The sequence below is a fragment of the Pan troglodytes genome, chromosome 5 (assembly GCF_028858775.2).
Source record: "Pan troglodytes isolate AG18354 chromosome 5, NHGRI_mPanTro3-v2.0_pri, whole genome shotgun sequence".
Lineage (NCBI taxonomy): Eukaryota > Metazoa > Chordata > Mammalia > Primates > Hominidae > Pan > Pan troglodytes.
This window is the reverse complement of record NC_072403.2, coordinates 97,625,001-97,638,087: the sequence shown is the minus strand read 5'-3', so window position 1 is coordinate 97,638,087 and position 13,087 is coordinate 97,625,001. Positions and strand designations below refer to the sequence as shown.

The 13,087-nt window shown below is 38.8% G+C and overlaps 1 protein-coding gene across 12 annotated transcripts in view; it reads left to right on the top strand.

The window, feature by feature from the left end:
• Positions 1–13,087, top strand: part of SYNCRIP (synaptotagmin binding cytoplasmic RNA interacting protein) — a 35,744-nt gene that overhangs the window by 13,850 nt on the left and 8,807 nt on the right. For all 12 annotated transcript variants that reach the window (XM_054686141.2, XM_054686142.2, XM_016955969.3 and 9 more), the window contains 4 exons: positions 6,129–6,264; positions 7,566–7,771; positions 10,833–10,982; positions 11,308–11,429. In XM_054686141.2, coding sequence (XP_054542116.1) covers positions 6,129–6,264; positions 7,566–7,771; positions 10,833–10,982; positions 11,308–11,429 — 614 coding nt within the window. The remainder of the gene's footprint in view (positions 1–6,128; positions 6,265–7,565; positions 7,772–10,832; positions 10,983–11,307; positions 11,430–13,087) is intronic.

The following is a 13,087-nucleotide window of genomic DNA, read 5'->3' as shown; positions in this document are numbered from 1 at the left end:
CTCCGAGTAGCTGGGACTACAGGCGCCTGCCACCACACCCGGCTAATTTTTTTGTATTTTTAGTAGAGACAGGGTTTCACCGTGTTAGCCAGGATGGTCTCTATCTCCTGACCTCGTGATCCGCCTGTCTCAGCCTCCCAAAGTGCTGGGATTACAGACGTGAGCCACTGTGCCCGGCCCACAAGTTATTTTAATAGCTCTGATGGTTCTGATGGTTTTAGTCACCAGATTGTTTATGTATACTGTCATGATGTGTATACAGCTTTTTTTTTTTTTTTTTGGAGACAAATCCTCACTCTCAACGAGGCTGGAGCGCGCAGCGGCGCTATCTCAGCTCACTGCAACTTCTGTCTCCCGGGTTCAAGAGATTCTCCTGCCTTGGCCTCCCGAGTAGCTGGGACTACGGGAGCCCGCCACCATGCCTGACTAATTTTGTTTTGTTTTGATATGAATCTCGCCTTGTTGCCCAGGCTGGATTGCAGTGGCATGATCTCGGCTCACTGCAGCCTCCGCCTCCCAGGTTCAAGCGATTCTTCTGCCTCAGCCTCCCAAGTAGCTGGGACTACGGGTGAGCGCCACCACGCCCGGCTAATTTTTGTTTTTAGTAGAGATGGGGTTTCACCATATTGGCCAGGCTGGTCTCAAATTGCTGACCTCGTGATCTGCCCACGTCGGCCTCCCAAAATGCTGGGATTACAGGCATGAGCCACCGCACCTGGCCCTTTTTTTTTTTTTTTTTGAATTTTTAGTTTGTTGACCAGGCTGGTCTCAAACTCCAAACCTTCAGTGATCCATTTGCTTCGGCCTCATGTATAGCCATTTTGATGAATGTAGTTGACAAGGTAGGTTCAGAGATATTTTAATAATAATTTAGCAAATAGTGTGTTTAGCATGAAAACTTTTACTTCAGATATACAGGTTCTTAGAGAGTTTATAGAACATGAAAGACTACTGTTACAGTGGAATCCAGTGGTGCAAAGCGTAAAGGAAGGATGAAGGGAGACTGGATTAGGGTTGTCGGAGAAGGCTTTGCAATAAAGAGGTTTGAGCAGCACAGTGAAGAAAAAAGGTGAATCTAGTTGAAGTAGTGTTTTGTGGAAATAAAACTTGTAATAAAGTCAGTGCCAGGAGTTAGTTCATACTGGGCTAAGCTGCATAGCACCCCCCACCCGCTTTTTGAGCCCTGATATGGGTGGCATGTTGTAAGTGGCTGAATAATGAAGATTATTTGAATAAAGACAACAAAGGCCAGGAGGAGGGTGGCAGCAATAGAAAGGAGAAAGGTCGGAGATTTTGGAAAGAGAAATGAAAGGCCATAGTGGTATGCTGTAGGTTGTATTCTAGTTTTTATCAAGAATTGAAAGTGTAGTTGGACTGTTCATGATACGTTTGGTAACTTGAATCTCCATGCAGTGATAAATGCCTTGGATGACCGTCAGGATCTGAAAAACTTTTGATAGCCTGAGAAAGAAAGTTTATATCTATCAAGATGGAATTGACTAAAGTTAAGTATTTACACTAGTTTAACAAGCTGTGGTGTCAGTAATGTGTGGTTGCCAAATAACCTAGGGTAACACAGACAATATGTAAGAGTGGTATGGTATCTAGAAGTGGAAAATTAGTAATAAGCTCCAGTTTATTCTAGACTCCTGTTTCAGTCTGCGTTTACAGTATTGTGTTAGAATGTCACTCTTCAGTGACACTTGTCAGTATTTCTTGGAGGTACTTTAGTTTGCCATTATCAGGGAAGCAATGATTAGCCAAGCATAGAGAACAACTGAGTCATGTGCTTGTGTGCCAGGTATATGAAATGCTGTCATTTGGGGGAAAGAAATAGGTTTATTTAAGGAAGTAGATTTTGGCTTATTGTAAAGAAGACTTTATAATTAAGAAATCTTTAGGCCAGGTGCGGTGGATCATGCCTGTAATCCCAGCATTTTGGGAGGCTGAGGCGGGCGGATCACCCGAAGCCAGGAGTTAGAGACCAGCCTGGCCAACATGGTGAAACCCCGTCTCTACTAAAAATACAAAAATTAGCCGGGTGTGGTGGCACACGCCTGTGGTCCCAGCTACTAGGGAGGCTGAGGCAGGAGAATCACTTGAAACCGGGAGGTGGAGGTTGCAGTGAGCTGAAGTCACATCACTGTACTCCATCCTGGGTGTCAGAGTGAGACTCGGTCTCAAAAAAAAAAAAAAAAAAGAAATCTTCAATGTGGAAGGCTTTGGAGGTAGTGGCTTTGCTGAGAAGAGTTAGGACTAAGCAGCCTCTTCTGGATCAGATTCCAAATTTGACATTGCTGAATTTCTGGGAATTTGGTGACTATGAGGGAAGGACTTAAAAGTGACTTAAAATTTTGAAACTTGATGACAGGAATGTTCCAGACTTACTACTGTTTTGGTGTTCTTAAAAACTGAAACCTCACATTGATTAATGATCATAATTAATCTTCCTGTGGTACTGAGCTTGAAGGCTAGATTTTTACAACTAACAAGATTCAGGGCCAACCTTTCTAGAGTAGGAAAGATAAGACTTTTTGTGTGTGTGTGCTCGTTTTTTTATACCACTGTAGTGTCCTGATACACTTCTTGAGTTAGGGTTTACTAGTATTAAATTAGAATCTCTTATTCACATTTGTTTTTTGTATTACACCATTCACCATATAACTCACTGTTACCCATCTTGCTGGCATAAGTGTTTTTTTGTTTTTGTTTTTGTTTTTTTTTAGGTGATAGAGTGGCATTAGTGTAAGAAAGGTTAAGCAATTCAAATACACGTACAAAAAAAGCATGCGTAATCCGTAGATGGGGTGTTGCTTCCGGAAATGTTAATTTCTAGGTACTGCTTTTGTTATAGTTGTACCCAGAGTCTCCTTACTTTGTTCGCTTAATGACTTATTTTCATTGGAGAGCCAGTTGACTCTCTGTGTTACCTGTAATACAATTGTTCCAATTTTTTTTTTTTTTTTTTTTTTTGTAGAGATGGAGTCTTGCTCTGTTGCCCAGGCTGGAGTGCAGTGGCGCGATCTGGGCTCACTGCAACCCCTGCCGCCCAGTTTCAAGTGATTCTCCTGCCTCAGCCTCCCGAGTAGCTGGGATTACAGGTGCCTGCCACCACTCCCGGCTAATTTCTTTTGTGTTTTAGTAGAGACGGCGTTTCACTGTGTTGCCCAGGCTGGTCTCGAACTCCTGAGCTTAGGCAATTCGCTCGTCTCAGCCTCCCAAAATGCTAGGAGTACAGGCATGAGCCACCGCGCCTGGCCCAAGTTTTTTAATTGAAAAAATGTGGGTAGGGAGGAATCAGCAGTTTATTTTATAAATCCTGCTAAATCTTTGTGTTATTTATGTTGTTCAGAGACCACATCCATCCTTTGTACTTTCTACCTACCATGCCTTGGCTAACTTGATTAGCATCAGGGCTAGTGATGATGGGTAAGAAGGAAAAAAATGGTGTTTCTGTAGATAATAATGGAAACAGTCATTAATAATTTGAAGCAGCATTGTTAATGTTGATGGTTAATGGAAGTGTTGCCTATGTTACAGATTAGCTGTCTTCTCTATATTTCTTTGATTATTGTTGCCTTGATGGAATGTTTCCATTCTCTGTTGTCTTGCCTTTGCCTCCTAGATTTCTTATAAGGATTTTGGTTCCTCTCAATGGTGTATTTTCTTGGTAGAACTAATAATTCAAGTTTTTGTTAGAAGTTTTTTTAGAATTAGGTATTTTCTTATAGTTAATAGCTCCTGTTTTTAGAACATTTGGAAAATACCAGTTCCCCCCCTCATTATACCAAAATCTGTCACCCCCAAAATCACTCCTGTTTTTGCCTTTACACACTTGGTATTTCTTTCCACCTTTTTTTGGTATTTTAATTGTTTTTGTTAATTACTAGAATTACTGATTGCATGACCAATTTGAAAACCACTGATTTGTTGCTAAGGCTGGCTACTTGATGCTAGATTATAAGAATCCAGGGAATGTACATATTTTAAAGTAATTTATTGTGTTCTTAGTTTAATTTTACTTGCAAAATAAGGCATTATAATCTACTTGTCCATAATTCTATGCAATGATGGATTCAGCCATAGCTCTGCTACATTCAGGTAACATGTTTCTGCTGTTAAAAGATTATTAGTCTGGTAGAAGACAAAGACATGAATGCTATATGAGAAAACAAAGTATATGGCAGGAGTTTTTAACCTCAGCACTGCTGATCTTTTAGACTAGATAATTCTTTGTGACAGGCTATCTTCTGAATTGTTAGATGTGTATCAGCATCCTTCTGTGTACCCAGTAGATACCAGCAGCAAGTCCCCACTTCTTTCCAAGTTGTGACAATCAAGAATGTCAAATGACTTCTGGGGGGCAAAATCACTCCTGTTGAGAACTGTTGGTCTGTGTTAACATGGAGGAGTATTTTGTTGACCCTTTTAGGATTTATGTATTGAAGTATTGGGTGGTTGAACTCTATTTACAGGTATCCAGAGGAGCTTGTATGGTAGAAGTTTCAGGGAAGGAAGGCAATTTCTTCAGAGCCATAGGAGTATAAAAATTGCATGTGGCCCAGCATGGTGGGTCACACCTGTAATCCCAGCACTTTGGGAGGCCGAGGCGAGTGGATCACAAGATCAGGAGTTTGAGACCAGCCTGGCCAACATGGTGAAACCCCGTCTCTACTAAAAATACAAAAAATAGCCGGGCATGGTGGCAGGCGCCTGTAATCCCAGCTACTCGGGAGGTAGAGGGAGGAGAATTGCTTGAACCCAGGAGGCGGAGGTTGCAGTGAGCCGAGATAGTGCCACTGCTGCACTCCAGCCTGGGGGACAGAGCAAGACTCTGTCTCAGAAAAGACACACACCAAAAAAACCCTGTATGTTTAAGAGTTGATATAAAAAGGTATTTGAGAGAGGAGAAGTAGCAGGAGTCATCTTTTTACTTTTTTTAATGTCGTGTCTCTGGCATAAATGTAGAGAAATAGAAGTAAACCTGGGATCAGGAGGGCCACACACTTGAATAGCCTGTACAGAATAGTGGGGTAGAAAGCAATAAATTTTTCTGAACTGGAGGTATGGTATTTGAACTTTATTAAATTTTGATTTTCTGGAGATGGAGAAAGGGACAGGGAGGACTCAACTTTCTGACTTACATGTTTTCTTCTGTTATACCCGGTGTACCTAGCAAGAATGGGCATAATAGAAGAATGGTTTCTTTTGCTGTAAGGTAGTTCTATAAAGTTGTATGGAAATTGATGTTGGTTCTTTAGTTTGTGTAGCTCCACATGTAGAATAGATTTTGAGGTTAGGTGTGGGAGGATTAATCAATAATTATTGCCGCTGCCGCCGCCATTATTAGTAACAAATTTTGAGGTGTGGTTTTAACTAACCCATATAATCCACTTTTCTAGATTACTTGGATACTTTTGCACTTGGGTTTGTAAATAATACTAATTGGTGGATTTGTCACTTTGACACGTTGCTTTTTGCCTCTGCTTTCTGATAATCTGGGATATGGTTACTTGAAAATTCAATTTACTTTTTACTGTAGTTTTAAAGTTGTTTCTGTATATTTTTGCCGTGACAAATCTAGTTTTCTTTCTCCTTCATACTTTGTTATATGCATAATGAAAATGAAATGGGGAAAAAGTACAGTTGGATTTAGAAATAAAAGCTGTTTTTTTAGGCTTAAATATTTGAAGCCTGAAATTTCTTATTGCAACTTTTGATAAGAGGAAGGGAAGATGGAAAAATAGATTCAGGTGCTGGTTAACAGAAAGGCAGAGATCTTGCTGATCTTGGGATCAGTTTTCCTTGTATGAGAATAACTGGTTGATGGGATGAACTTAAGTAAAAGTTAAGTTTTTGAGGAACTGGCAGTTTTTCAATTTAAGCTGCTGCAGATCTGATTTCTAATTAATCAAGTAAAGGATTTAATAACCTTTTATTTGCATTAAATTGGTTCATAAACTTTTCCAATGGGTCTTGTTAATATAATCTGTTCCTCATAATTCCCTTGTATGGGAATTAAGGTAAACTACTTTTTAAAAGATGATTTTCTCTTGTGTGTCTTTTATAATTAACTCTTCTAGTTGTATAAGTAATTTAAAAACATGATGCACTTTTTCCCCTTTCAGTATAATAATCATGAAATTCGTTCTGGAAAACATATTGGTGTCTGCATCTCAGTTGCCAACAATAGGCTTTTTGTGGGCTCTATTCCTAAGAGTAAAACCAAGGAACAGATTCTTGAAGAATTTAGCAAAGTAACAGGTAAGTTGGATTTATTTGGGATGAGGTGCAGCTTTTAATAATGAAGATTAATAGCATATTTCTGTGCGTCATGCATTGTTCTGAATACATTTATTGACTCATCGAATCCTCACTACAACTTTTGAAGTGTAGGTAACCGCATTTTTCAGATAAGAAGAACAGGCATTCAGGGATTTGGGAAATAACTTGCCAAACGTTGTACAAGTTAGTAGGGAATACAGCTAGGATTTGAATTCATTCTGCAAAATCATCGTTCTTCCTATGTTTTGGAAGATCGTATTTCTTTGTGTGTTCTTTCTCTAGGTGTTAGTTGATGTTCTTAGTAGAATTGTTTGAATAATGATTTGATGTTCTTGAAATTACAGGAGTAGTAAGTATTGCCATAGCAGAGTGGTTTTTTTTTTGTTTTTTTTTTGGGAGACAGTCTTGCTTTGTTGCCCAGGCTGGAGTGTGGTGGTGTGATCTTGGCTCCCTGCAGCCTCTGCCTCCCAGATTCAAGGGATTCTCTTGCCTCAGCCTCCTGAGTAGCTGGGATTACAGGCGCGCACCACCACACCTGGCTAATTTTTGCGTCTTTTCTAGAGGTGGGGTTTCACCATATTGGCCAGGCTGGTCTTGTACTCCTGACCTCAAGTGATCTGCTTGCCTCGGCCTCCCAGAGTGTTGCGATTACAGGTGTGAGCCACCGTGCCTGGCCCATAAACAGAGTTTATATATTGTCAACATGGTAAAAAAATTTTTTTGAACTGTAAAATGTCTAACAACTTTTAAGTGACAGGTTGCTTTTAGAAAATATGTTGGTCTGCCAACAGTGTCTAACAAATTATCAGCCTGTTACCAACCTTCAGGACATTGGAAATTTTTATGCAGTACTTATAACTTCTATTTTATTTGAAATAAAGCCATTGATATCTAAGGCCAGAAAAGTGCCATTAAAAAGAATTTTAGTGTTTGCATAATAAGAAAAATAGCTATATTTGATCTATACTGCCATTTTCTTACAACAATTATATGAAAATTTTTATCTGCCTCTCTGATCTAATTAGTGAAAGCAAAAGTAGTCCTTACCTCTAAAAAGAGCACATGTTCTTTTCTGGAGATTTCTGTGTTGAAAAACTTGGAAACAGATTAGGAAAATAATCTGGACCTAGTTTTTGATAGTCTTTTATAAAGATGTCTAGTGAAGGAAAGAGATGATTTTTCATTTTGATATTTAAGTAGTATCTTAGATAAATCCTTTGATCCACTTGTATTTGCTAGTTATTTCATCTAATTTTCCTGGAATGGTTGCTTACTTGCAGAGGGTCTTACAGACGTCATTTTATACCACCAACCGGATGACAAGAAAAAAAACAGAGGCTTTTGCTTTCTTGAATATGAAGATCACAAAACAGCTGCCCAGGCAAGGCGTAGGTTAATGAGTGGTAAAGTCAAGGTCTGGGGGAATGTTGGAACTGTTGAATGGGCTGATCCTATAGAAGATCCTGATCCTGAGGTTATGGCAAAGGTAATGATAGTCAAGTTAAAAATATTTTTTGAGGGATTAATGGGAGAAGGGCCGGGGTTGGGGTGGGGGGAACATAAAATGAACAGTATACATTTTTTTATTTTTTGAGACAAGAGTCTCTTGTTTCCCATGTTTCCCAGGCTGGAGTGCCATGGTGCCGTCTTAGTTCACAGCAACCTCTGCCTCCCGGGTTCAAGTGATTCTTCTGCCTCCCAAGTAGCTGGAATTACAGGCTCCCACCACCACACCTGGCTAATTTTTGTGTTTTTTTTAGTAGAGCTGGGGTTTCACCATGTTGGTCAGACTGGTCTCGAACTCCTGACCTTGGGATCCACCTACCTCGGCCTTCCAAAGTGCTGGGATTACAGGCGTGAGGCTATTGCACCTGGCCCTGGACACATTTTTTTTTAAACCATATTTTTAGAGTTGGGAGAAATGTTCTTTACTACGGGACTAGGCAGTGCACACTGGAAATACCATGTGCCTGCAAAGTGAAAATAGAAATTGATTCGTGGATACTTAGCCATAATTGTATAGCCATCACAATCTTATAATGAAGTCGCCTACATGCTGTAGACAGTTGACTTCCATTTTGTGTGTTTTTTAAGAGCAATTTGAGTTTTTGAGAATGGCACCATTAGTTTACATGGTTTTGGGGTTAAAAGTCTTACTACTAAAAACAGTAAATTATACTGGCCCCAGCAGAGGTGCTTGCAGTTACATTTAGCCATTATTAGGTATCCTGACTTCAGCAGTCAGTGGAGACATTGTATAAGAATAAACATCCCTTGAGTCAACACTTTATTACACACTGGTGCAGTAATTTGCAGTTATTTGTTCTATCCTTTGTTCTCTTTTTTTTTTTTTTTTTAAGTGACAGGGTCTAGATCTGTGGCCCAGGGCTAGAGTTCAGGGGCATGATCATAGCTGACTGTAGCCCCAAGCTCAAGAGATCTTCTCACCTCAGCCTCCCAAGTAGCTAGAACTACAGGTGTGTACCACCACACCTGGCTAATTTTTTAAAAAAATTTTGTAGAGACAGAGTTAATCTCCCTGTGCTGCCCAGGCCGGTCTTACAATTCTTAGCCTTAAGCAATCCTGCTTCCCAAAATGCTGGGATTACAGGCATGAGCCACCATGCCCCAGTTATCCTTTGTCTTTTAAGAATTCCCTCTTTATTACTTACAGGTTAGGTGTCAGACACCACTAGTTGAGTTAAATTGAGGGTAATATGAACTGCCAGGGAGCTATGAATATTATTGAAGGATAAGTGGTCTTAGAGAAGAGAAAATAGTTAGGATTCATTTTTCCTCTGGCCTATAAATTCTCATTGGGTTAGCACTTTAGATTAACACATTCAGATGGTATTCAAGTTATTTTAGGAGGAAGTGATAATGTTAGTGAAGAGGTTAAATTTTGTAATTTTACTTTGAGAAGCTTTCAGGATTGAGAACAGTTCGTCTTACTAATATTTTGAACAGTCCTTCCCCCTTTAAGATTTCAAAAGCAGGTCCTAATTAGTTTTGGCCACTCTTGTTAAGTGTTAAACATTCAATAACTCTCTTAGAGGGCATGGTATTTACTTTGTTAGGAAAAATTATCTTTTTTATTGCAAAATAATTACTAATTGGTAATTATTACTGATGTAGCCTGTAGTCTGCATTTTCTTTTTCATAGACTTCATTAGAGCAGTTTTAGGTTTACAGCAGAAGGCACAGAATTGCCATATGACTTCTGCCCCCTACACAGGCACAGCCTTCCTCACTACCAGTATCCTGCACTGGAATAGTACATTTGTTAAAATTGATGGACGTAGATTGATTACCTAAAGTCCGTAGTTTACATGAGGTCTCACTCTAGATGTATGTTCTGTGGGTTTGGAGAAATGTATAACCGTGTTTCCATCATAGTATTGTACAGAATAGTTTCACTGCCCTAAAAATCCTCTGTCCTGTGCTTAGTCATCCCTCCCCATTCAACCACTGGCAGTCACTGTCTCCATAGTTTTGCCTTCTCAGAATGTTACATAGTTGGAACCATACATTATGTAACCTTCACATTGGCTTCTTTCTCTTAGTAATACATATTTAAAGTTCTTCTATGTCATTTTGTGGCTTTTAACTAGTTTCTATCAGTTATAATATTCCTTCTGTATGTGCCACAATTGTCCATTCTCCCATTGAAGAACATCTTGGTTTCTTCCAATTTTTGGAAATTTTTTTGTTTTTCTTTTGAGACAGAGTCTCGCTGTGTTACCCAGGATGGAGTGCAGTGGCACGATCTCGGCTTACTGCAACCTCTGCCTCCTGGGTTCAACCATTTCTTATGCTTCAGCCTCCCGAGTAGCTGGAACCATAGTTGCGTACCATCGCACCTGGCTAATCTTTGTATTTTTGTAGAGACGGGGTGTTACTGTGTTGGCCAGGCTGGTCTCGAGCTCCTGACCTCAGGTGATCTGCCCGCCTCAGCCTCCCAAATTGCTGGGATTACGGGTGTGAGCCACTGCGTCTGGCAAATTTTTGGCAGTTACAAATAAAGCTGCTATTAACATCTCTGTGTAAGTTTTTGTGTGCATGTAAGTTTTCAACTCTGGGTAAATAAGGAGCAGGATTGCTGGGTCATATGGAAGTGTGTGTTTAGTTTTGTAAGAAATCGCCAAACTGTCTTTCAAAGGGGCTATACCCTTTTGCATTCCCACCAGCAATGAATGAGAGTTTCTGTTGCTCTGCATTCTTACCTGCATTTATAGTGTGTTGGATTTTGGCCATTCTAATAGTTTCGACTTGCGGTTTCTGAATGACAGATTATATTGAGCATCTTCATGAGATTCTTTGCCATCTGTATATCTTTTTTGGCAAAGCATCTATTTCAGGTCTTTCAACATGATCCAGCAGTTCTGCTCCTTGATATTTACCCAAGGAGTTGAAAACTTTTTTTTTTTTAATATTCTGACGTTCTTCTAATGGATTGTGATTTAAGTTAACTTTGTAGGGTGGGGTGGTGGTATCTTAGAAATGGAACTCTTTGGAAATAATACAGGGGGGTATTTTCTTCCCCCTAGGTAAAAGTGCTGTTTGTACGCAACCTTGCCAATACTGTAACAGAAGAGATTTTAGAAAAGGCATTTAGTCAGTTTGGGAAACTGGAACGAGTGAAGAAGTTAAAAGATTATGCATTCATTCATTTTGATGAGCGAGATGGTGCTGTCAAGGTAAATATGGTGGAATTACAGGCATCTAAATCAGACTAACAAATTTAGTCATTTTAGAATCTCAATAGTTTTACAAATTGGAGGAGACTTTGGAAGTCCATGGAATCCATTCAAACTAAAACCTTTTGGTTTTAGTGACGTTGGCAGTTTTTAAGTAAAAATGGAAAATAATTGAATATCTGCATCTTTAAATAAAATTATTTGACTGCCTGCATGGTGCTTTCTCTTGTCCTTCCCACATTAATGATAAATGATATTCCAACTTTAAATGAATCATAATTGTATGAAAGTCCTATTTTTATATTGACTTATCTAATTTTTTAAGGCTATGGAAGAAATGAATGGCAAAGACTTGGAGGGAGAAAATATTGAAATTGTTTTTGCCAAGCCACCAGATCAGAAAAGGAAAGAAAGAAAAGCTCAGAGGCAAGCAGCAAAAAATCAAATGTGAGTGAAATTTGTATACTTAAAAATTGTATAAATTTTAATATTGATAGACTAATTGGAAAATAACAGGTGTTGATCAGACTTGTTAAATGCATAACATCTCTTTAAGGAAGACTTGAACGTTTGAGAGTCATAGGGAAACACCAGTGATCTAAGTGTTTATTGAACTCTTACTATGAACCATGTTTGTGAAAATAATCAGAATTGTAAATAACTGGAATTTTGGTAAATTGGCAAGATGAAAAATCTGTCTAGCTTTTTTTTTGTTTTGTATTGGGTGACAGAGTCTCACTTTGTCACTCAGGCTGGAGTGCAGTGGCACTCCACCTCCTGGGTTCAAGAGATTCTCCTGCCTCAGTCTTCTGAGTAGCTGGGTTACAGGCGCCACCATGCCTGGTAATTTTTGTGTTTTTTTTTTAGTAGGGGCGGGGTTTCGTCATGTTGGCCAGGTTGGTCTCAAACTCCTGACCTCAGGTGATCTGCCCACCTCTGCCTCCCAAAGTGCTGGGATTACAGCTGTGAGCCACCACGCCTGGCCTATCTCACATATTTTCTATGTATTTTACAGAATGTTCTCCTGAAAATGTCTTAAATATTAGCTGTCCAAATATCTTAATACATTTTGTTAAAGGGTGGAGAGTTTTTTCTCTGAGAGATAGGAAATACTAAATCTCTATTCATGATAGACTGTTTCTTCACCAGTAGTGCCCATTGCCACCCCAAAAATTTCATGTTCGATGGATGGATTTTGAAAATGAAATGAGTATTAAAATTATAACACAGTAATGCAATAAGAAAACAAGTAGATGTGTAATGAGTTATACTAATTAGGGAGACCTTTTTAGAGAATCTGTAAATAGGTATCTGTTTAAGACTGAAGGAAACTTAGTTGGGTAAGAATTGAAGTTAGCTCCTAAAAAGTTAGTTATTGATTTCCTAGAAGAGGGGTAATTGTTCTTGAATGTGAGAGCAATAATCACTGTCAATACTATTCAAGGTTAATTTTCTGTTGATTGCCCTGTTTGGAATTTAAAAGAAGAGGATGCTTCTACATATTTCTGTTACTTCATAATCAGGGAATTGATCAAGTTCTAGTTTCTGCAGTTAATTGTCCAGTTGGACAAGTTGGCAAGCTCTGAACCTCAATTTCTTCAGTTCTAAAATGGGATCAGACAAAATTATGTAATAGCTCTGGATTATGTGATTATCCAAGTGACCCATGCTTGTTCTGGGACCAAAGAAAGTATACTTTGTAGGTTTGATGATAGTGTAAACGAAGGAAGACTACAAAAAGAGTTAGTTTTAATGCTCTATATTTCAAACACCTGGATATACTAAACAGTGTAAAATAACTTTTTTTTATTTCTTTCAGAAGACGATATATGGTTAATTTATTAAAGTAGAATGTAAGTATAGGAGATTATATTAGATAATGTGATTAGAGCAGTTACATTTGGTACTTGATAGAGGGAGATACTAAATAGAAGGTGGAGGATGTCAGTATATCTGTTAATATTTGAAAAGGAGTAAAAACTAAAAGGGATGATTGCATGTTACTTTCGTACTTTAACTTGCTACAGTCTTTTTTTTTTTTTTTTTAAGTTTTAACTAAGCATGTATTCCTACATAATTCTCACTGTATTCCTGTGAGTTAGGTA